The 25,628-nt window shown below is 41.3% G+C and overlaps 1 protein-coding gene across 2 annotated transcripts in view; it reads left to right on the top strand.

The window, feature by feature from the left end:
• UGGT2 (UDP-glucose glycoprotein glucosyltransferase 2) overlaps positions 1 to 25,628 on the top strand; it is a 119,142-nt gene that overhangs the window by 74,401 nt on the left and 19,113 nt on the right. For both annotated transcript variants that reach the window (XM_061630083.1, XM_061630084.1), the window contains exons 19-29: positions 10 to 108; positions 3,271 to 3,365; positions 5,864 to 6,070; positions 6,947 to 7,078; positions 11,709 to 11,836; positions 14,791 to 14,886; positions 16,018 to 16,123; positions 17,759 to 17,838; positions 19,245 to 19,434; positions 21,000 to 21,158; positions 22,498 to 22,583. In XM_061630083.1, coding sequence (XP_061486067.1) covers positions 10 to 108; positions 3,271 to 3,365; positions 5,864 to 6,070; positions 6,947 to 7,078; positions 11,709 to 11,836; positions 14,791 to 14,886; positions 16,018 to 16,123; positions 17,759 to 17,838; positions 19,245 to 19,434; positions 21,000 to 21,158; positions 22,498 to 22,583 — 1,378 coding nt within the window. The remainder of the gene's footprint in view (positions 1 to 9; positions 109 to 3,270; positions 3,366 to 5,863; positions 6,071 to 6,946; positions 7,079 to 11,708; positions 11,837 to 14,790; positions 14,887 to 16,017; positions 16,124 to 17,758; positions 17,839 to 19,244; positions 19,435 to 20,999; positions 21,159 to 22,497; positions 22,584 to 25,628) is intronic.

Raw genomic sequence — 25,628 nt, forward strand, 5'->3', positions numbered from 1 at the left:
TTTTTTCAGTGCCTATCGATACAAATGATTTCTCAACTTTTCCCTTCTTGGACTCTCAAGATAAGACTTTCGTTGTTTCAGAAAACATGAAATATGTGACAAGGAAAGGTATGTTTCGTTTATCTGTTGTATGATATTAGCCCTGCATTCCTACAGCAAGGCCTGGTGTAGACGTAATGGTCAACCAAGATAAATGCAAAATGTGGATTGTTGCCTTAATCCAGGTTTAAAAGAAATCTCAAACATACAGTTAATATAAGCTGAAACCTGTCCCTGGAGAGTATGTACCACCAGATAATACTTGCATGTTATCTTGCGGGTTGACAGCCATGTGTTTCACCTTGCTTGTTGGATGCATTTGTAATGATCTACTATAGTTAATGCAAACAATTGTTCGCAAACCCAGTTCACAGCCTGGTTTGTGGCCAAGCAATAACCACAGTCTTGCATACAGGATTCTTATTATACAGCCATGAAAGTGACGATACACTATAGCCAGCATGGATTTTTTGCATTCCGCAATGTCAAATTGAAAATACCCGCCATGCCATTCTGCTACTTCCCATAAGCTCATTTCAAAACAAAACCTTACAAAACTTATACTCCTGAACTCAGAAATGCTTGCATAACAACCCTCTAAGTTTTCATGACGATACACAAAACACAAGGAGAGAATTTGGAGTTCAAAGTGTAAAACAAGGAAAAAAATCCAGACCCCTGTTGGACTTTTTTCTGCCAGTGGTCTCATAATTTGTTGAAATTCATTAAAAATCAGCCATGTTCACAGTGTACCTGTAATCCTATTACTGATCTTGCCCCATACTCTGACCTTCATCTTTTGCAGTTTAAAAGCATGGCTGATTTTTAATTAATTTAAGAAATTTAACATTGTAGTCAATGATAAGCACAGACATGCATAGTAAGAACCAACTGTCAGTGTTCTAAAAGCTAGACTAGGTTGGCTTGGCTAATCGGGGCCGCACCCACATCAGAACTTTATTTCACTTTAGACAGTCGTGGCTTCCCTCAAAGCATCCTGGGAATTATAGTTTGTGAAGGGTGCTAAGAGTTGTTAGGAGACTCCTATTCTTGCTGACAGAGCTCCATTGGCCAGAGTGGTTTAACAGTCAGCCCCTCTTCTGGGGATTGTAGCTCTGTGAGGGGAATAGGGTGTCTCCTAGCAACTTTCAGCATCCTTCACTAACTACACTTCCCAGGATTCTTTGGGAGAAGCCATGACTGTCTAAAGTGAAATATCTGGTGTGGATGTGGCCAGGGACAGCTTTGGTTTAGATTTGGATGGGAGAGTACATGTGCCTGCTGTAGAATAAAAAGGGGGAAAGCCTAAAAAACAATGATACTATTCACAATGTTTTCCTTTGGGAAAAGAAAGAGGCTTTCCCTCTGCCCAGTACCCACCCACCCAATCTTCTCCCCTTCCCTGCCTGCCCCACCCCAGGTCAATTTTACCTATCCTAAGCATGATTGCCCAGGAGTAAATCCCATTGAACTCAATAAGCAAGCAAATGAGCAGACTTGCCTTTCCCCTACCCCTCTCCTTCTCCTCCTCCCTTTTTCCTGCCCTCTCCTCTTCTTCCTTCTCCCCTAGCCACTCCAGGGGACAGAAACCTGTATGTGTGTTGGAGGAAATATTTAGCTCTAAAGGGTACTTTGGTGTTGGGGAGATAAGCCCCTTGAATCTAAGTATTAGATAACCTTTATCTGCATATTTCATCTGTTAATGGCATATTAACCACACGTTGTCTCATTGTGTGTGATTGTAAACACTGTTTTAAACAACTAGTTCTTACATTGGCCTAGTCCAAATCCAGTACTCCCAATCAGAGAGGATGGCTGAATCCTCAGAGAGGGTTCAGTTGGGAAGCTGAGCAGTTCTTTAGGAGTTGCAGGCTGTACAATTCCTCCTCTTCCTGCATGGTCTTCCTCACTTGCCTTTCCGGAGGTAATCATAGTACTGCATTATGTTAGTGCAAACAATAACACTGATTGTTATGTTTTACAATTCCCACTTACAACTAACTATGGTTTCAGTTAGTATCCATACAGATGTAAAGCTGTACCATGGCTTTCTGTGAAAAAGAACCAGGGTGGATAGGACTAAAGAAGGGATGGTGGTGGTGATACATGAATCCATGGCATGTTCCAGATTTCATAACAATAGTAAGGAAATTGGGAATGTTATGTTGTGTTGGCACTGAGCTGCATTTCGAAGAATGAGGGGTTGTTGTGAGTTCCAGACTTTTAATTTGGTAGTTTTGGGATTTGGGACAGGGATCTTAACTTAGTGCTCAGGACTGCATATACTACTGGCCCAGAATGCTCTTTAAGCATATTGTTGATCTGTTTGTCACACTCCAAAAATATTTCTATGGGGACCCTTAAGTTCCAAAAATTCATAAGTGTGTTACATAGTTGGCAATTCTTGGGGCTATTGACACAAAGACAGGAAATAGTAGACCATTGTTAACACAGCTCAGAAACCTATACACCTTTGTATTCGAAAGCAAAATGATCCTTCTCACATTCATTCCACTAGTATTTCAAATGTAGATTTATTAGGGCTGCAATTCCAAACTCAAGCTAGGAAGTAACCTGCATTGAACTTAGTGGAAGTTACCTCTGAGTAAACATGCATGAACAGTGCTGCCTGAAGACCAATCAGTTTTAAATCTTCACACCCACCCCCGTCCCAGTTTTAAACTTGCTGATTGCATACTGAGAAGTTGCTCATATGTCTTAAGGACATAGGCTTCTTCAGTAATTTTCCTTTTATTCGATTTGCAGTTGTGTGAGGAGGAGAGTGGGGCCATGCTCAGTAGCCCTTCTGGTGCATCCCCTTCCATCTCTTCACCTTCCAATCCATGCTTTGTGGCTGAAATGTGGAGCATGCGTCAGTTCCCCACACGATTTTGAATCACTGAATCATGTTGAGGGGGTTCTATGCACTTAGAGCAAGGCTATCTACGTCAGACTTTCAGTCCCAACTCATGAATGGCAGGGGGTGGGACCCATAGGGGTGGGACCCAACCTCTCTCCATAATGTTTCATTCACACAGAGGTATTACGACATTCTCTTAAGAACATGGGATGAGAGATGCTACCCAAAATGCTTACTAGCATGTTTTAAAATTACTCTGTGTACAGCAATCCATATTTCTGTTCTGTCATTGCACTCTTTCGTTATGCACATCTTTATTTTTATGCTGAAAACGGAAAAGGGTTGGTTTGGATTCTTTTGTTGTTTTGCAGATGAAGATGTAATATATCCAGTTACCATATGGATTATTGCTGATTGTGACAAGCCAGATGGAAGGCAACTGCTTTCAAATGCACTGAAATACCTGGTCAGTTCTGTAAAATTCTTATGTCCTCATAGTATGAGTGCAGCTGAGTGGTCTCTCACAGCAAAATGTTGGAGAAGAGTGGTGATGGAAATATAAATAATGGCAGATATATCTGATCACTAGAAAATGGCTACACTAATATCCTATTCCTTTTCTCTAAAATAAAAGTTTTTAAGAAAAAAGACAAGCTTACAGAAAGGTTAGTTACTGAATAATTCTTGAAGCTGGCAGTGATTTTGCTTTTGTAATACCCAGTGAAAGGAATCCTATCCACAAAGGGTTGGACTAAAGAAACCAAGCTGTCCATGTAGTCGAAAGAAATAGGCCAGATGGAAGACGCTGATTTGTTTTGACAGCTCTGTATTATCTGTAGTTGTAGAAGCTTGTTATAAGCATGCAATTTACTGAAAAAACTGTCAGCACCAAAACTTTTTTAATCAACAGTGTTTCTAATAAGGAAGTAAGAGTACAATAATCCAATCTCCATACAGAGCTGTACATACCCAGTTCTGCGTTTGGAATGGACTGGATTGTTGCCTAAATAATTTTTTTTTAAATAACTGAGACTTCCAAAGTAAACAATTGCCCTTTAAATCTGGGTTTACTGGGCCAAACTGTTATTTTTCCTAGACCTTCATCTTGTCAGGGAAGCAGTCTTTTCTGCTTCCTGCCCTCAAAGATAAGCCAGCATCGTTGAGTTGGATCCAAACTAAGGTAGTTATGCTTTTGTCCCATTTGTTTTTGTTGGTTTGCTTTTTCAAAATATTTGTATACCACCTTCTATATACTATCTAGGAATTCAGGTGGTGATTAAAACCAATGGGACAAGTTAGTCATGACTAAAATAAGTCCCATTGATTTGAGTTGGACTAAAACATAACTTACTTAGGCCCCATGTACACTGTACATTTAAAGCACTATTATAGCACTATAAAGAGTCATGGTTCCTCACAGCAGTGCAGAGGGTTATTCCCAGAGTGGTTTACAATCAATCCCTCTTCCCAGGGAACTATGGGAATTGTAGCTCTGGGAGGGGACTAGGGGCCTCTTAACTCCAGGGGTGTAGTCGTCTGGGGTCATGGGGTCGTAGACCCATTACTTTTTGGGGAGCAGGGTCCTAGCCAGGTCCCTATATATAAGCTAATCAGCATGAGAAGGGAGTGTGTTGGCCACCGAGAAGAGTCCTTGTCCTTTTGTGCTGATTGGACCCAATCAGGGTGAAAGGAGTTGAGTCAGCCAATGACAAGACTCTTCTCAGTAGCTAACACAGACTCCCCTTTCATGCTGATTGGCTCCTAGGGACATCTGTTGCACTGGATTGCAAGATGACAGGGAGAGTAAGGGAGACAAGGGAAAAGGGGGTGTAACTGTAAGGGGGTGTGGCATGACTGTTGTGAAGGGACCCTGCACTTCTGAATTTGCCGCTACACTACAGCACAACTCTCTGCATCCTTAACAAACTGCAGTTCTCAGGATTCTTTGGGAGAAGCCATGACTGGTATAATAGTGTTTTAAATGTATAATACAGATGGAACCTAAGTCTGGATCCAGTCCTATATCTTGGCTGCTCCCATCATAATGATTCTAAATGCTGCTTTACATACATGAATTGTCCATAAAGTTCAGCCTTTTAGATACTGAGTGCAGGTGGGTGGGACAATTAAGTTTATGCCCTGCTTGTAAACTTCCTGGAAACATGTGGCTGGTGACTGTTGAGATTGGGTTGCTAGACTACATAGATCCTTGGTTTGATCTCATAGGCTTTGTCATCTTATAAATGCAGCTCTGAGAAGAGAAGACCCAATTCACACCTTAGTAGCAAGCCTATTGGTTGTATGTACGCCATTGTTTGCTGTGCCAAGTACAATAACATGTAAAAGAGAGTTGTGTGCTTGTAAACTCACTGTGGGCGTATGCCAGGGAGCTACAACCAAGTGCTTCTCCCTGGTGTATGCCAGTGTTCCTTTGCATGTGCAAAGAGACACAGCACCTCTTCATACTTCAGTGTGTGCCTTTGCAAATACGAGTTTATAGATGTGCTGATCATGTAAAGTGTAAATGAGTCCTATGATTCTCTGTCTGATTGCACTTCCTGAAAATCACATGTTTTTTTAATGGCAGTATAAAGCTTTGCTAAAAATATAAGTTGGAGGTAGCATATTTACTTGTTTTTTATTACTAAGCGCCAGTGCACTTGTCACTTGGCAGAGTAACATGGGCAAAAATAAAAAAGGAAATGTTGCTGCTGACACAAGGAATGTACACTCTTGACAGATTTGGGGGTGGGGAAGAAAAGCAAGGGTAATGAAGGATGAATGTACTTAGGCTTCGCTCCAGTTGCAGATGTAGACTGACAGACTTATGAAAAGGCTCCATAGAAAAAGTTGGTTTTGAGAAGAGATCTGAAGGAAGAGAGAGAGGGATGGTGGCCTGAGAGAGACTTTCTGGGATTAACTGTAATAATAAGTAAACATGTAAGATCTATCTGTGTTTTCCAGAAAACCAGCAGTCATGTACAGATTGGGATTGTGAATAATCCTGCATCAAAAATAATTGAAGATAACACTGTCATTGCAAGGGCAGTCTTGGCAGCTTTTTTAACGCAGAAAAACACTAGTTTGAAAAACTTTCTCAGTCGGATTCTGAAAGAGGAGATGGCAAAAACTGTCCCTACAGGAACTTCAATCAAGAAGTTTCTTGTTCCGGTTAGTAGTTAGTTATACACTCTCACTCTCGCCAATCACATTTGCTAAATATACAAAACAGTGAGGTAAAAGACATGTCTGGAATTTACAATAATCTTACAATACACCACAGTACATTTCATTATGACATACTACATTTGTAAAATACAACATTTTCTTCAGTATGATTCCGTGTTAATACACAGGATTAAGTAATGTCCTCATTTCAGGAAGATCTCATTTGTGAATATATTATTACTACCACTACTGAACCAAAATTTAGATATACGTTATTTTTATAACAGTGAAGGACTCTGCACATAACACTGCAGAATGCATTAATTTGTGTTTATCTAGAACAATATGAAAAGGAGCCGACACACCAATATTGAACCATTCTGGAACCAATTGCATCATTTTAGATTTGGACAAGTCTTATTGCCCTTTTTTCTCCTCTTCAACCAATTCCCTTAACAGCTTCCAATCAGTATAAACTAACAATAAAAATGCAAATATTACATGGCTGGTTTGTTTTCCTCAGTAATTGGGGCCCTATAAAGGGCTGAGTGATTGTAGACCTGGAGGGTGGGAACAGCTTACTTGAATGCTCTCCCATGAATAAAAATAATATCTGAAAACATATATAAATCATTTCAGCAGAGATATCTAGGCTGAATCCTCCCCCCTGAAATGCTACTCTCTGTGTATGTTTCCTCCTTTTAAATAAGGGTTCCCCTTAATATGGTCAGACTGTTCTGCTGCACCATGAATTCAAGGAGAAACTAAATCAAGTATTGGGAAGTGCTGTTGCAAGGCTGAATTTGAAACCTAGTTTGCCTTTGGGAAGATGTTTTAGCTGTTCTGACCTGGGATACCATCTTACAACTTTTGTTCTAGGGCATGGATGACGATGCTTTTGAGAAGAAATACAACACGCTGGGTGTCGACATAATTCAGGCTCACCAGCTATTTTGTCGGGAAGTACTTAAGCTGCTTCCTGGGCAAATGGCTGTTGTTAGTAATGGCAGGGTAAGTAAACAAGCAGTCAGGTTCTCTCTGCCTTGGTGACACCTTGTTCCTCTGTTTGTACTAATTCACAGGACTAGCATCACTGTATCCTTAACACACCTCTTAGTGAGAAAGAAACAAGGAAATGCATGTCAAATTTAATAGTTTTTTTTAAAAAGTGTTTTTAAATTTGTATATTTGTTTTTAATGTTTTAATTGTTGTAAACCGCCCAGAGAGCTTCGGCTATGGGGCAGTATACAAATGTTGTTGTTGTTATATAATAATAATAATAATAATAATAATAATAATAATAATAATAATAATAATAATAATAATAAAAAGTGTTCTCCACTGGCTTTGTCAGTCCTGAACAACACTTTCCCCTTGGATCGGGAGACAGGATCAAGCTCTTTAATTCTTCCTAATGAAGGGGCATCCCCAGTCTCCCAGTGCAGCGTCACCTAACAGCAGGGAAGTAAGATCCATCTTATCCTTCCTTCCCTTAAACCAGCGATGGGGAACCTCTGTCCATGGGCCTAATAAGACACAGCAGGAGTCCTAATTTAGTCCACATGGCCATGTGTCCCAAGTCACACCCACCTGTCCTACATCTGATATCATATATAGTGTCGGGAATGGGGCAGGTAAAGATGTGGGTCCTTGCCGAAAGAGGGTTTTGTGGGCATTGCTGATCTGCTGATTGGTGTTGCCTGTGACTTGCCCATGTGCTTCAATTGCAAACTGTGGGCAAAGAAAGGAAGGTTTTCAGGCATAGTTGTCTGCAAACCCCTACACCTTTGCACTCAATTTGATTTCAACTCTCCCAGACAAAAGAAAAACTTTCATCTGGTATCATGGTGGCCCATGGGGGTTGGGGGAGGTCAGGATTTGGGCTGTTGGCTGACTTCAGTTCCCCAGCTCTGTCCTAAAGACATCATGCTTGGGTTTGCGGTCCTGAATGGGTCTTTGCCTTTCCAGCTAAGCCCTTTCTCTGAATGGGTCCAGCAGGTAGAAGCACCCAACGGCATAAAAAAAAGAGGAGATTGTCAGTACAGCAGCATTTTCCCCAGGTAGCATACCATCAAGTGGGCTGTAGCGCCACTAGTGTCCAAAGGCAGGAATTCAGAAGAATCAAGACCCAGGCTGTTCCTTCCAGTCCTCCTCAGTTCATTCCTTCCTTCGTCTGTAGGCATTTCGTTACAGCCTTTGCTCTGCTAATCTCTGTCAGTGTGTGCTAGTGAGTCTCTGTTAGTGTGAGATACAGTGTTGTGTGGAAGGGTGTGTTTATGTGTTACTTTGCAAGGGGGGTTTCTTTATTGTTTCCTCCCCATTTTAGTGGGTCTTCACTGGGTTTTTTCACCCTTTCTTCCCCCCTTCTACTTGGGGCTTGCTGCGGCAGCCCCGCTGGGGTTTTCCCCCTTTTCCCCATCCCCCCTTCCACTTGGAACTTGTGGCTGCAGCCCCAGCAGCCAGCAGGCCGGTTACAAGTGGCAGATAGCTCTTCCTCTTGTGACTGCAGCCATGGAGCTCTCCTTGCTTCTCGCCTGGATCTTGTAGCTGCAGCTCCAGGCTTTGGTCCAACACTGGAGGCCTCACCCAGAGCTTGCAGCTGCGACTCCAGAACCCCGTCTGTCCTGGAGGGCTGGCTGTTTGCCCGGAGCTTGCAGCTGCAAATCCGGGTCTCTGCTGCAGCATCAACAGGTGCTGTGTCCTCTCACCTGCAGTTTGTGGCAGCAAGACAGGCCTCAGAGCGAGCAGTGACTAGCCTCATTGTTGCTGAGGCAGCAGCGGTAGGGAGGAAGGGCAGGATATAAATCAAATAATAAATAAATAGTATTAGGCAGTCCCGCCTCAGGGGTAACTGACTTTGCCTGGATCGAGCGCCTGTGGCTCCAGGCTGCTGCTGAGGGGTGGTAGTCCTTTTTGGTGGCCTTCCTGACCTTTCCATTGCCATTCTTCCCCTTGGCTGCCATTTTCTTTTGCCTCCTGACCACAATTTTCGTTGCTTCCTGCCCTTTCTTCATGGTTGCCTTTTTGTTTGAATTAAGTTTTGTCTCACTCTTTTTTCTCTAAATATTGTTTAAGTCTTCTGTACCTTTGATCTTCTTCACTGTTACCTATTTTCCTGTGTTTTTCTCCTTTCTCTTCTTCGCATAGAAGGCTGGGAGTGTTAAAACAAAATAAACATATATATATATATATATATTTGTGCCTTTGCTCAGGAATCACCGCACACCCTCCTACAGTGCATGTAGTATACTTTGGTTACTGCACCCCTCTATCATGTGTGTGTATACCATGGCAGGCCCAGTTGCAATGGCGGATTCCCTTGACCAACTCTCTAATGGGAAACAGCAAAGCATGACTGATACCACAAGGCCTCTACGCAAACCTTGTTGAAGTCTAAGATCCAAGCCCTCAAAGCGCAAGGTCTCCAAACACCATTCCAAAGCTACTGCCAAGACCAAGCATGCTTCCAGTCAGCTGGCTGCCAGGCAGGCACAGTATGTGACTGCTCCTAGCTCTCTAGAAGTGTCATCTGCTACTGCCATCAGTGCTGAGGATAGGTCACGCTCAGAAGTACGTATTACTCAGAAGTACGTATTGCAGGTCAAGAGAACTTAGCAGTGCTTTTTCACTCTCCATCAATGTCATCGGATGAAGACTTTGACGGTTTTCTTGAACAGCAATCAGCACCTGCTTTGCCAGCTTGACAGTCACTCCTGCGGCCTCTTACTTCCGGTCAGCCTGTTGAGCCCAGGGTTCAGGCCCCTAACACTGGCATATTGGGGTCAGTTTCCACTCTGCTTCGTCTGTTAGATTGTATGTCCTGACCCGTCCTTTAGACCTAAAGTAAATTCAGTGTTTCACTGTAACCAGGACATTATACTGCCATCATTTTGTCCCAATCCTGTCCATCTGAAGGAGAAAGTCTGGCATTCCTTAGATGTCCACAGAGCTTTTAAGGTTTATTTAGTTCATACCCAGGACACTCAACTAACTGAATCCTTATTTGTTCTTTTCACCCAAGAACTCTGGGGGGGGGGGAGTATCAAAGTCCACTTTTTCTTGCTGGCTATGCACCTGCATTGCTCTGGCCTACGAGTCTCTTAATCTTCTGGTGCCTCACAATATCACGGCACGCTCTACTAGATCTGCAGCCACTATGGCTGCATTTGCAACGAATGCACCTCTTGTGGACATTTGCAGAGCTGCGGTATGGTCCAGCCCAGACTCATTCATTAAACACTATAAGATAGACCGTTATGCCTCTGCTGATGCCTCATTCAGGAGGCATGTCCTGCAACAAGTAGTAGCTCATGTTTAGGCAGCAGGGTGGTCGCTCCCTATTAGGGATGCTTTGGTACATCCCACTTGATGGCATGCTACCTGGGGAAAATGGGCTATTGGTTGCACCTGAAAGGTGTTTTTCTCAGGTATCATGCCATCACAACCCTCCCTGATGGGAGCTGCCTATGAGTTCTTGTTTATTTTATTAGCTTTGTGTATTAACTTTCTTATATGTACTTCGTGCTAAGGCTTTCCTTGTTTGATTGAATGCATAATGTTTTCCTGAGTCAACACCTTGTTGTATATATTCCGGGCTATGGCTGCTCCTTTGTTCGTGCAGTTGTCCGTTTCTTTCATTGTTTCGTATGCTCTCCATGTGACTACTTTCAAGAGGTCTTCCTTCAGCCTCATCTTGAATGAATTGTGGAGGACCTGAAGGAGCAGCCCGGGTCTTGACTCTTATGCGCTCTTGTCCTCAGACACTAGGCGTGCTACATCCCACTTGATGGCATGATACCTGGGAAACCACCTTTCAGGTGAAACCAATGGTCCAATTGCCTCTGACTCCCTCACACTTTCATAGGGCAGTGATGTTGTATCCCCATCTAGGATACAGGAGAGCTGGGATGGTGGCAACTTTAGTGTCCAGTGATCCAGCAATAGATATAGCCAACATCTAGGGAAAGGCTCTGTCTCACCTGCCCCACAGTTTGCTTGCTCACAACTGAAAGGTTTCCATGCCTTGGTGGGCATTTAGCCTGCCCAGAATTTGCCAGTGGGTGAGCTGCCTAAAATAAAGGATCTGCTCCGTGGCTGATCATGATCCAGCATCTTACACAAAAGGACCTACAAGGGGAAGAAAGAAGCACAAGTGCCGTGCTCATTCTTGGGGTTCATCCAGGCACAATATAAAATGATGCATAAGTTACACCCATTTGCTGCTCCGGTAGAGAGCCTTCTCCAGTGATTAAGGCCCATCGCAGGACAAAGCACTGAGACTTCCCTTCAATAAAAAGCCTAGGATCCTTGAGACTGAAGGGAGAGTGTCTCAGAGCCCCTTGTCTCCATCCAGATCAGAGGCATCTGTTCATAATGAAAAGAATGAATTGTTAGAGGAAGAACTAGCCAGGTGGTTCTGAAGTATTATTTGTCTTGTTGACTATAGTTGCTTGTACCTTACAACAAGATCCAGGCATAATTACCTGTGCTAACAGAACAGAATATATCTTGCCAATACTTAGAGCTTCAGTGGCAGTTAGTCTCCTTCTGGGTATAGATGCTGCTTTGGACCCTTAAAAAACAAAATGTAGCTTCTCCACTCCTGCCCCTGAATGTCAGTGTCTCAATTTATTTGTACAGGTAATAGGTCCTTTACATGAAAATGAATTCAGTCCAGAAGACTTTGACTTGTTGGAGCAGGTAACGCTAAGTAAAGCCGCAGTGAAGATTAAAACCCTTGTCAAGGAAATGGGCATTGACAGTAAACGGTAGTATTTCTTCTGTTTTGTATTAAAATACGTTTTGTGGGGGCTTCTTGGATGTAGCTAGAGCTTTCCTCAAGTCAGTGCAACTTTGAAAATCTGATATTTTAGTTCCAGATCATTTTGACTTTTTGCATTTAAATTTTAATGTCTAATTTGAAAAAGTGGGTATTTCACTGAAAAACCTGGCGTTATATGTAATAGGTTCATTAACATTTTAAGTGCCCTATCTTCATTTTTTCTTAATATTTATATTAAAGGATACAGTATGTCAAACCAGAATTCCTTTTTTGTAGCTCCACAATTTGTACCTTTTAGTATAAAGATATAAATGTACATTGTACTTCACAAAAACAAATTAACTGTACTCATTCTCAGCCACCCAGGACCCTTTTAAATGGCTTATATTCTAAAACCAATAAAATCCAAACCACCATTTTTTTTAAGCCAACAAAAAAAGTTAATTTAAGGAATCCAAGCAACAGCTACCTAGTTCATGTTTCTCAGAAGAAGAGAATAGTCTTTACTATTTTTTCCCTGAAAACTCCTAATAGAATGTGCTTGGTGTGCATCCCTAGCGTAGGATTTTCACTGTTGAAAATGCTGAATTTCTAGGAACAGACAGCTTTTAGTTCAGATGGTGCCAGGGCCCCAGAGTTGCACCCCATTTAAACAGTGCAATTCATGAAGGGGCACTGTAAACATTCTCTAAGGAACCAAATTGCTGTGGCTTCTTTGGTTAGTTGAACTGAAACCTAAGATGATGGTAAAATGTGTATGTGTAGTCCAAAATGCTGCTGTGACAAACGTCCTGGGCTGATGCAAGAAAGCACATTGATATGGTCGCCACCGCAGGTGAGAGCCATGTGGCTATGTCAGTTCGAGGAAATATGTTGGTTATAGTAGTTCTTGGAAGTGCTTTAATTTTGAAAGCAACACTGGTCATGGAATTGCAACATTACTTATTCTTAGATAAATAAAAATTAAAAAACGTGCATGGTTTTGTTTGTCTTGAGGCCTGGTGTAAAGCTCTCAATTTCCCGATGACTGAGAAACAGTGCAGTAGAGTAAATAGTTTGAAATAGAATAATTAGAGGCTGGGGATAAAGCAATGAATAGTTATTTGTACGTGCTACCCACTTTCAGACCGTGGGAATAGAGTGGGTTACAAACTTCCGTTAAGAAAAGTGAGTTGTAGTAATGGTATCTTTTCCTACCAGCAGACCTAAATGAAAACTTTTTTTAAGGTTCAGTATCAATGTTGGAAAATCCAGGACTGAGAAGAGGAGGTATTTCTTCACACAGTGCACAGTAAATCTGGAGTTTCCTCCCACAAGCAGTAGCAATGGCCATCAACCTGTATGGATTAGACAAATTCATGGAGAGTAAGGCTGTGCTGTACCTCCACTGTCAGAGGCAGCATGCCTCTGAATGCCAGTTGCTGGGAATCACAAGGGAGAAGAGTGCTGTTGCACTCACGTCCTGCTTTCAGGCTTCCCATAGGTATCTGCTTGGTCCCTGTGAGAACAGGATGCTGGACTAGATGGGCCATTGGTCTGATCCACTTTGCTGCTCTTATATTATTGTGTAATGGTATTTGACCCCACATAAATTAAACCAGGTATACAGATCAGCCCAAAACAATTGCTAGAGACGTAGAGCCCTGAGCAGGGCCGGCGCCAGACATGACGGCCCTTGAGCACTAGCCTGCTTGGGTCCATGGCACCATAGCCCAACACCCCCCCGATACAGGCATTACAAGGCTAATAAGCCTGCCTGTGTGCGCCACCTACCTCTAGTGTTGTGTGAATGATGTCCACGTGTAGCGTGCATGCCTGCCGTCATCCAAGATGGCGGCAGGGCATCACCCCCTCAGGGAAGCCCCTGCTGCCATAGTGGGTGATGGCAGGCATGTGTGCACAGTGCACAAAGCATTCACACTGACGTGAGAGGTAGGTGGGGTGCAGAGCTTGGAAAAGTTACTTTTTTGAACTGCAGCTCCCATCAGCCCAATCCAGTGGCCATGCTGGCTGGGGCTGATGGGAGTTGTAGTTTAAAAAAGTAACTTTTCCAAGCTCTGGTGGGGTGTGCTTGGGGGCTTATTGAAGCCCGCACTGTCGGTATTCGGGGGGTATCTGGGAGCTCCTTCTCCATGATCCGTGGCAGTTTGGGTTGCAGGACCCATCACTGCCACAGATCATAGAACTAGAGCACCATCCTCCCACCCTAAGGAGGGGCCCGGCCACAGGGGCTCTTGGCCAGGGCCCAACTTGGCCACCCTCTGGCACTGGCCTTGGCCCTGAGGATGGATTTCTTGCACGTATTCTGGGATTGCTTTAAAAAATGGCACATTCTGGAATCATTTACAACACAATTAATGGAATGACAGGCTACTATCTTTGGAGCCAAAAACTATGCTTCTAGGTTATTTAAAGTATCAAGAATTAGACATAGATCTAGAAATGATAGCTAACCTATTAACACTTGCAAAAATGTGCATAGATAAAAACTGAAGAAAAAACCTTCCTAATAGTAACACATTGGTTTGAAAAAAAATCAGAGTATTATGTTAATTAGCATATCTTAGGAGGACTTTCAGTGAGTGACTGAACAAATTTTTTGGAACAATGGTAGCTATTATGTTTTGAAACAGTAAACATCATGACAGTATACAACTACAATGCTTTCATATTCATTGTAAATATATTTTTCCTTTTGTCTCCTTTTTTTGCACAAATTATGAGGTATCATTTTTGTACTGAGCAAATTAAAAAAGGAAAGTAAATTTGAACATTTACCTGTTTCTGTTGGATTAAGGCATTGTTATCTTTTCTCACGTCCAGTGTTTCAAAAGCCTTCAAGATGTTGTGATTACACTTTCTTATGATATTTTAGAGGGAGATGTTAGCTGACAAGATTTTTTACCATAGGGAAAATATTTTTTTTCTCGTTTTCTTTAGTGGCAGTAATTTAGTAATGAAAGTGAATGCACTTCTTTCTTCATTGCCAAAAATTGATGTGCGCCGAGATATTGAATTTCTCAAAGAAAAGCACAGGTAAAAAGTCTTTAAATAGTTGCGTGTTAGTTTTCATCACAGTGCATTTGTAATTGTGAAATCTGAGTGTTTTGTGAAACATCATCTTTGACTTGATTTACTGTGTGAATTACATGCAGGGATTGAGCAATCCACATATATACACAAAAACAGAACTTGATTTAAGAACAAATTATCTAAGAACTTATTTGATTTAATTGTTCAGAGATGAAAATAAATGTTCGTCATCCCCTTTTATCATTCCTCCATTTCTGCTGTTCAGGCATGCATGCTCATTCTCTTGCTGTCAAAATGGCATTGATAGAGCACAAGTGTAGGAGGTATCAGCAGGCTTGCAAAGCTGTGAAGTTTTCAGAAGTACATAGAGAAAAATAGGACAGGGGGGAGAGGGGGAAACAGCCCAATGGAAAATGAGCATGCTAGTATCCATGGAATGCTGACTGACTATTGGAGGAAAAATTGGAGAATTGGGTGGGAGAGAGGGAATAGAAGGAGTATCCTGGAGAAAGGCATCACTGACTGTCTAGGATACTAAGCAGAAGCGCTTTACCCTGCAACATTTTGTTGTAGGCTCCACTTGGTGTCTAATAAAAGGGTACTAATGTTCCAACAAATCAGTGTTGCTTGTTTCCTATGAAGCATGGCATTTAGGAAAAATACAATACTCTAGCTGGAGCCTTTATCTAACATTCTTTAATAACGGGGGTTTGGGGGATTTTCTCTGATGTACAATCATAATTATTATTATTTGTTTTTTTTAGTGGCAACTGAGATTAAGTCCCTTTCTTTAGTGTGTCCCAAATCCTTCAGTTCAGACACCATGGTGGTTGTTCTATTGTGGTTCTATTGTTAAGGCATACACAGTCATTTCAAGGAATACTTTAGAAGTCTTTTTCCAGTACTTTATAATAGCTGGATATAAACCACCACATGACATGCAATACTTTGGAGGTAGTTCACACCATAGGCTCTAAGATATGAGACATCAAATGGTATATATGCATCTGTTCAGTCAGTGTGTGCTTTCTAAAAATGCAAATGGATTATGATTCCAGTGGATATTATACCTTCAAGTTATGCATGACCTTTTACATACCTTGCTCAACACTAGATGTGTTTTCCTCCCCATAGCGTACTAAAAGTAGACCCACCGCAGAAAAACGAACCCTTCTTTGACATTGTCGGTATAGTAGATCCGGTGACAAGAGAAGCACAGAAGCTGTCACATTTACTGACTGTAAGATCTTACTGATTTCTTGTACATAATGCCAACTTTATGATTTATTTAAGACTTATTTTAGTACGGAACGCAGGTGTGTGTGTGTGTGCGTGAGATGCAATGGGAGACCTAGCTTTTGATCCCCATTTGGCCATGAAATTTACTGGGTGGCTTTGGGCCATTCTCTCTATTTCATGCTAACCTTCTTCATAAGATAGTTGTGAGGACAGTACAGGAAAACTTGGGTTGCCGTCAGCTAATGTTTACCTACTGAAAATAATAGCCATGATTAAATTAGATCTATTAATTTCAGATGGTGTACTCTGAGTAAAAGTTAGTTGAATTACAACCCAATGATCTGAGGGCAGAGGAGAAAATGCATTAGTGTGTGTCTTGCAACCTTTTCTGCTAGATCTAGCAGAAGACTGTACTACAGTGCAGTGCCACAATGTTTCAGGCTTATGTTGCAGTCTTAGAAACTGTGAATAAAGAAAATGCAGACTATAGTGCAGAAACTCAACTGGACCATAAAATGTAATTGATAATGAGCTTGTGCAAATTCTTACACAAGAGGTTGTGCAATTGAAATAACTCCTCTAGATTTGGGGTCACTTTACTTGCACGACACCCTTCCACTGAGTCATGACTTGTTCTTCTGTGAGCAGAATTGGCTTTCAGTTATAAGGGCACCTTGGGATTCAACCCTGTGCACGTCACTCCGAACTGCTTTTTGGAGGAGCAGGATACAAATGTGATTCATTTTATAAATACCCAGGAACATCTTTCAAATCATTTGCCTCACTGGAAAGCTACCATATTTGTGGGTTCCCCATCCTCCATGGACTGCTTTTCCTTGGCCCGACCTGGCCTGTTTGTGTGTGTGTGGGGGGGGGACAGAGACACCTACAGATTTTTTTCCAGCTGCATCATGACCAAGCAGTTGATTTCTGACACTTCGTGGTGATAAAGAAAGCCACTGGATGTTCTTCCTCACACATTTACAGTTGTGTGATGGGGGAGACCAGTGCCCTCTGTCTCATCTCCATTGCTTGGTGTTGCTGTCTTCTACAGGTTGGAGAAAGGAAGGTCTGAAGCGAGGAGCCTACTCTGTGTATGTAGGCTCCTTGCATGATTCGGAACTTTGATTGTATGGAGTTCTAAACCACATGGGGAACCTCTATACACAGAGCATCCTTCCCACTTCAGATCTTCCTTCTCCAATGAATGGGAAGCAGTGATGGGGCATGACAGAGAAGGGTGGGGCTAGTGATGGGGGCCCTGTTCTCCCTCCCCTGCAACTGCAATTACATGAGGGCAAACATCTGAATAGGGCTCAAGTGTTTTCTCATTATTGAGTGAAAGAGCAGTGTAAATAGCTAACTGCTTACAATGGCAGAGGGTGCAAGACAAGAGCAGCATCCTGGTTAAGCTTAGCTCTCTCTTTTTTAAAGTGTTTGATTAATTATATAAAAGATGGGACATGGGAAAGAGGTACAGTGTAAAATGTTGCAAGCAAGTAACATTCATATAGATGGTGACAGTGTCAGGAATTAAGTTGTTGTCCTGTGCAAAGGTGTAGAATTGTGCTTAATTCTGAAATTGGACAAGTTCCACACAAAATAATCTCTTTAATACAAGAAATATTTCTATTAGATCCTTGGTCAGATTGTCAACATGAGACTGAGGCTGTTTATGAACTGTAGATCCAAGCTGTCAGAGGTACCTTTGAAGAGGTAAGTAGCATGTGAAAAGTTATTAATGAAAAGTATGCAATAATATGGTTTCCATTTACAAGTAGCTGTTGACCCAGCTTTGCCTGTATGGTGATGACTTCACAAGCTCATTCTACACATTATTCCAGACTCTTCTGGTGTTCTCGACACCCTGAAATGTCAACGTTTCCCACTCTTCTTCCTGATCATGATTGCAGCTGTCCTTCTCCCCAAATCCTCTTTTCCTTTTATGTGGAATTTCCACGAGGATTGGGTCGATAGATGGGCCCTAATGGGCCCATCCAGCAGGCAGGTTGGGTGATGAAATGGGGTGGGGCTGACCGATAATGGGATCTTCCCTTGTACCACACCAAACCTTGGAATTGCTATAACCAATAAAGTTGTGGCCTTTCATAACCCGAACTCTGACTGTGTGTGTGTTGTTCATATGGGTGGATGACAGCCAGCATGTGCATGGGCCACATGTAATTTTACAAGTATTACCACAAATACTTGATCTTCCAGTCTTTTCATGTAGCCAGGCATTTAACACCCACTTTCTGCTTCTCTGAATTCTTAAATAAATGTATACATAGGTTGGCTGCACTCTGTTATAAGCATGCTTAGCATAAGTGCAGTAACTCATCTTTGATTCAGGTGTTTATAGGTCATTAGTGGAGTATTAATGCAGAAAAAATATTCCTTTAAGCAAAGCATATCCTCATAGAAAGAAAGCTTATAATTGGAATCGCTTTATAATTGGAATCGCTTATCGGAGCTCATCATATTACCATTTATTTTTCATTTTTGCTGTATTTGCTTTCTGCTGTGTAACCAGCAGCCAGGAAACCCTTTCCTTTTACCAAAATAATTAGATCATTTATTACAATATTATGAGTTTCCATGACTTGTATTTGCTTTCTCCCAGGAATAAAATGGGTTCTGGGCAGGAAATTAATCATTGTATGCCTCATGTTTTTGAAGGGCTTGTTCACTTGCCCCATATAATAGGACTGTCGCGTTCAGCTGGCAAATGCTGTACTCTAAATTGTGTGTTCTATTTTTTCAGAGGGCTCATAATGATTGCCACGTTCTTGGCATGTGTTGACAGTGAAGAGAATGTGTTTGTCGAGGGCACGACAAGTAATTGCTGCATAGGAATCTGACCTGAGCTAGAAGAGCTATAAAGCCTGTAGAAATTAAAAATAAAGAAAGGGTACAAAAGATCTCATACACTATCTTGTAGCATGTAGATTAGCTGCTTCAAAAATAGCACCATTACGTGCTCAGCAATGGGATTGTATAAAATAGGATCATAGGATCATCAAGGTTTTTTTAAAAAAAGAAGTTGTGCAAAGTTTTCAGTTGCTTCTTTCCTTTCCTTTCCTATTCTTTTCTTAACAGTTACATTTTTATTTTTGCCATAGTTTTTATCGTTTTGTTCTGGAGCCAGAACTTGTTTCAGGGACCAATAGTTTTTTTCCTCTTGCACCTGGAGCAAACTTTCTTGAAATGCCGGAATCACCTCTTCTGACATTAAACATGATAACTCCAGAAAGCTGGTTGGTTGCAGCTGTGAACAGTTCTTACGACCTTGATAACATTCATTTGAAAGATGTAAGTATTAGTTTCTAAACTTATGTAGGAAGTCCACAAATACTTAGTTAACAAATTAATCATTCTCCCCTCCATTTACTTACTAAATAAATAAATAAAAGAGTTTGTATTTTCTTTCACATTTCTGGTCCAGAATGCCCCAAGAAAAATGGTGAATAAGGCTTGATAAATGCTCATTCTCTTTCAGTTACATTTAGTAACAGATTTACAGAACAATCCAAACTATAGGAAGCCGGTGTAATTTATGCTGGGGTAAATATGTTGGCGTAACTTACCCCTTTTCCAACCTCTGTTCAGTAGCAGGGTTACTGCCGGCTGATCTGACCCAAGTCTGGTAGAGGGAAAACAAGCATTTTCAATAGTTTGACTTATCCCAGCCATCTTTTTTTGCCAGTGTAACTTCCACTGGGTTGCTGGGTCATGTGTTAGCTAAACGGAGTCTGGAGTAGTTTTTTCCCTTTTGAAGGACTTCTTCCAGCTGAGGCAGGATGAGGGACTTCAGCTGGTGTCGCCCCAGCTGAGATCTGCCTATTCCAAACTTCACTCATTCTGGCAGATCGTAAGTTGGGATTGCTCTCTTCATGATAAATTAAAATACTTTAATGTATCCTAGACATGAACTTGAGAAAGCTGTTCATTTAAGAAAACCATAATCTGATGAGTGGGAATTGCCGAAATGGTGGCCTGCTTGATAGGTCAGGCGGCCAATACGCTTGCCTAACCCAGAAGGGGGGCAGCGTAGTCGATTACATCTTTATGTCTCACAACATGTTCTCTAAGGTACACTCGTTCCATTTAGAGGAATGAGCGGAGAGTGACCATCACCCACTGGTCACAGTTGTAGGGGTAAGCAACGTTAATAGCAGCAAACAACCCGCCAGTTACCACCCCATACAGGGTATGCAAACTGGGGAAAGACAAATCAGGTGGTCTCTAACCTTGGCAGATGAAATAAAACAAATTCTGTGGAAGCAGACTATGTTGAAACTGAGAGAAGAGCTTATAAACAAGGGATTGGGAATTAACTCCCTTCTACCAGTGGCTGGGATGGTCAGCATTTTTACAGTATGAGGAGAGGCTTTTGTGGGCTAGCATTTTGTCGTCAAGTTTGGGCCTACTCTCCCAAACTGATGAAAGAGCAGAAACAGTTGCCCACACCAACCCAGCCTTCCTCAGCAGCTTTGGTAGTTGTATCTTGGCAGCAATTCCTCATTTGTTCTGGCAGCAGCTGCCTTTGCCTAATCAGGGCAGGTTATGTGCTGCTGGAGAAAACATGGAAAAGATCAGCAAAACTGTTGAGGAAGACAGGTTGGGGTGGGACTGCAGTGACGTTTTCCACTTTTCTGAAATTACAAAATGAGACAAAGGTATCTCAGTCCACAAAATGCCTTCTCTTATTAGGACAGAACTTAAATGCAGTTAAATTGAGGTCAAATCAAATCCATTGACTTCAGTAAGACTAAGAATTCTGTCCAAGTATATGGTCAGACTCTTTGATTATGTGTACATGCCTTTCCCATTTTAAGTATTGGAATTCTAAAATAATGAAATTGTGTATTTTACAGGTTGAGGGTGTCGTTTCAGCAGAGTATGAATTAGAGTATTTGTTGCTTGAAGGACAGTGTTTTGATGTAACCACTAGACAGCCACCTCGTGGACTGCAGTTCACTTTGGGAACTAGGAATAATCCTGTTAAAGTTGATACAATTGTGATGGCTAATCTGGTAGGTTCTGGCTAAAACAGGAGAGTGAATACCTTATTTAACCAAATGCCTAAACACAACTGGTCCATTATTATTTGAATCTTCTACTCTTTCTTGTCCAGAAAGGACTGTTAATTATAATGCTATGGTTATTTCAGACAAGCTGAAGAGCTTGCTTCTGTTTTTGACTTACCACACCTTAGCACTGCATCTGAACCTGGACGAATTGCTGTTAATCTTAACTATGGTTTTTTAAAACAAGCCACCTTTACACAATGGTTTAGTTACATTTAACCATACTTTAAGGTTCAGACATAACAATAAACTCTGTTTAATCAAAAATGGAATTTCTGCTCTCCTCCCTGTGGCTGCACCAGAAGATTGAGGGTGGGGAAGGTTCCCACAGGCTCATTTTACATGCGAACACTGCCATTGTCTGCAAGTGCTACCTTGGAAATAACAGTTGAGAAGCAGGAAATAAATATTTTTAAATAAATAAAATATTTTCACAAAGTCAATATTAATTTAACTTTCACTTGATATCTATAGAGCAGACATTCAAAATAAACTGGGAAGCAACGTAAACAGGAGCAACCAGTTAATTCCAGTACTTAGGAGCAAATCTTTTTACCTTGACAATGCAGGTGCAAAATGAAATAAATGTGGTGCTTTAATTTAATGACAGCATCAAAATCTGTATAGAACTATTTACAGTAAATCTGACAATAGTATTGGAGACTGTAATTGTATGTTAAAATATTTGCTTTTCTTATGATGGGAGATCCAAAAAGAAGGTTTGGTTTCACGGACTACTGATGTCATCACTTGAGATCTACCTTTCATTGAAAAATGGCTGTATTCAGTCATTACAATAAACTATGGTTTACCATGATGGGAGCAAGCCTAGCCTCCCCCTGGACACACATGCCACTCTTCTCTGGCACAACCAAGGAGGGGTTGGAACCTTTTGGTTCTGATTTCAATTTGACACAGTTAAGGTTACATCAGAATCATAAACTCTGGTTAATGTTAACTGTGGTTTGTTTGAAACAAGCCATCTTTATAAACCATAGTTAGATATTGGCTTCCTTCAAAAACATAGTTAAGATTAACAACTTGTCTAGTTCAGATGACATGGCAAGCTGCAGTCTGTCTAAAGTGGAAGTGAACTTCCAGGCTCCAGTCATGACTGTATTGGGGGAGGGGGAGCATGTAAGCCTGGAGGCAAGTTAGACTTGTTCCTGTCACAATAAACAATGGTTTATTGTTTATTGTAATTCTTTCATTATTTCTGTAAGCAGTGTCCTCCCCACCTCCCTTTTTAAAAACAGTATTTTTATTTTAGTCTTTTGCTTTGTAGGGTTATTTTCAATTAAAAGCAAATCCAGGTGCTTGGATTTTGAGGCTACGTGAAGGAAGATCTGAAGAAATCTACCAAATATTTAAGTATGTCAACGTATATTTTAGCAATAGTCTGTCAGTCATTGAAATTGCTTGAGGGAAACAATCAGATATCTGCACAACTCCCTATTTATTCTACACTTTCCAACAACATAGTCTGACTAGGTATTTTCACTAATCTTGCTTGCTCCTTGCATGTTGTGAAGGGATGTTGTTCACCAAACCATCCTTGTTCAAATGGGTTTGGATGCATTCCCATTGATATTGGCATGGCCAGCCCCCTTGCCAGTGAATGTACAGGGTCGAGGGTTCTTGCCTTCTCCCTTCCTCTGTGTCTACATAGACTCCTTTTATGTTGAACGTTAGTTCACCTAAGCTCACAGATAATTATCAACAGCAGTCTAGTGTAGGTGGAGAATAGAGGAGACCCCACTCAAGGATTCTTGAATCTTGGGAGGTACCAGAAATGTTCTGTTTGGAAGTCGTACTTCAGACAGCAAAACAATCTTTATAATATATGCTATTTTTTCATATATTGCACATTACAACTAATAAAATTAATTCTAGGTGGCCTTAGCTATCATTGCAGAAACAGAAGAATAGAAATATATATCAGCATGAAAGAACTTGCTGGATATCCATTTAACATCAAAGACTCTGAAGGCACATCTTAGTTAAAAAGTTACAATAGATGAAGAACTGAGTTAAACTCTTAAGTCATATTACTTAGCCAAAGTACAAAATACATGGACCCATCAGATGTCATAGAATCATAGAATAGTAGAGTTGGAAGGGGCCTGTAAGGCCATCAAGTCCAACCCCCTGCGCAATGCAGGAATCCAAATCAAAGCATTGAATAGTCATGAATTGTTCTCCTCTGCTTTCTTCGACCCCCCCAGAGAGCTGAGGAGTCCTGACTGCTATACAACCTGGGTTTTCATATACTTTTTTATCTAAGGAAAGGCATGTTCCCCTGGCCTTATCAGCTACTTCCTGTTAGAAGCAGCACTCGCTGTCTCTTTCTGCCTTCTCTCCTGGTGGGACTTTCATTCTCACTCCCTGGAAAGTCTGCTTTGCCCTGTCTGCAAGCATTAGCCATGCCATATAATGTGCGTCCTCTTACTTCATGTTGACAATTAACATAACACATTGGCTGGCTGCCCAGACATTTTATCTTGCACTGTACTCTGCTTTATAAGAAAACAATACTTTGTCCAGAAGGGAGGGTTGGAGAAACCCATTTTCAAATGAGAACATTTTCCTCTATGCTCTGTGCCATACTAAATTACAAACTTAAACCATTATAAGCATATGAAAATGATTTCAGGATATTATATGCATACTTTAAGCCATTATCTGGACTGTCTTGTTGTACAAAGTCTTAGGCTGCAATCCTATATCCACTCACCTGAGAACGAACCCCATTGAACTAAATGGGACTTACTTCTGAGTAAGGATTGTATGGAATTGCACTGTTAATATGCATGCAAGACTAGAAATGCTGCATGTCCAGTGTCTTGCTGCAAAAGGTTTTAAAATCAACTCAGGGGAATAAAAGTGCAGTAATGGATACAAATGGGGTTCAGCATCCTTAACCATCTTTGTTTAAAAAAAAATCAGAAGCACAGTAACTTTAGATAAACACATTCAGATTTGCTTACTCATTTATTTTATGTTGCAGCTTTTCCTTTGGTGCAGATAAAAATAACTTGGGCTTCTTTTTTTAAGCACACGCATAACCACAATACAGTTTAGAAACAAGGTCACTAAATCCTATATATATCAGTGGAATTAAACATAACAGTAGGCTAGCTTCTGGATGCACAAACCAATCCAATGTTTTAATATTCAGGTTACTACTTTCTTCTTGAAATTATTCTTTACCAAAAAACCCTCCCAAACCTCCTTTGTTATTTAAGCATGTGCAGTGACACTAGTCATGACAACCATCATCCTTTTGAAGCTGCTGCACCTGTAAACCAGCATTTCTTATGCTGTGTTGCTGTGGATGACAGCAGATCTAAATTTGGTATTGCTCAAGCGACAGGATTTCAGTCTGATTATTATGATTCATTTGCAGATCAATCCAGTGCTTCTCTATTTATAGTGTTGTCAGGCAGTACAGGGCTTGGACCAGGGATCCTGCAGGTCAGAGGCAGGTTTCCTTCTCCTTGTACCGTTAGGGCTGCTGACTGGAGGATCCTGATGAAGCTGCAGCACTGTCACCACCCTGCAAAAGTGCTGGAAGTGTGGGGAATGTTTGACAAAGGCAGCAGAACTCTTTCAAATATGAAACAAATAGAACAATCAGCCTCTTCAGTAGCGAGGGTAGATGGCCATCAACGGATTCTTTTTTTGGAGGGGCGGAGGCAGTAGAATGTATAAATTAAATTGTGTATCCTCTAAATTGATCCCCACCACCTTGCATATTGTGCACAACCAGCTTGTTTGCAAGTATATGAATTTGATACTTTTCTATAAAGTGCAGTTGTAATTATGTCCAAATCTATTAAATAGAACTGACAATCCTGTACACGTTGTTTTACATCTGTGTTGCTGCCGATAGAGATTATCCAGGGATATGGGGTGCATTCTCATTAATATGCACATGGACATATAATTTATTTTTATTTATTTAACAACATTTATATACCTCTTGATTGGAAATAGAACCGCTAAGAGATTTACAAAATGGAACTCCTCCTTTCCATACAAAGGAAGTTGTTGATATTCTGAATTAGTGCCTGGAGGCAGTAATAGGCTGGATGAAGGATAACAAACTGAGACTTAATCAAGACAAGGCCAAGGTGATCAGAAAGGAGATGGACTCCAGGGAACAGGATTTAGCCTGCTTGGGATGTTGCAGTACTACCCTTGAAAAATCAGGTGTGCAGTCTAGGGGTGCTCCTGGATTCAGCTTTACACCCGTGGCAGTGGAAGGTGGAGTGTCAGCTGTGGCCATTCTTGAGAAATCAGACCTGGCCATAGTAACACATGTCTTGGATGCATCCAGGTCAGATTATTGTAATGCACTCTATATGAGTCTTTGGAAGCATTATTTGCTCCAGATGCAGCTGCAAGGGTATTAGT

Source organism: Rhineura floridana, chromosome 5 (assembly GCF_030035675.1).
Source record: "Rhineura floridana isolate rRhiFlo1 chromosome 5, rRhiFlo1.hap2, whole genome shotgun sequence".
Taxonomy (NCBI): domain Eukaryota; kingdom Metazoa; phylum Chordata; class Lepidosauria; order Squamata; family Rhineuridae; genus Rhineura; species Rhineura floridana.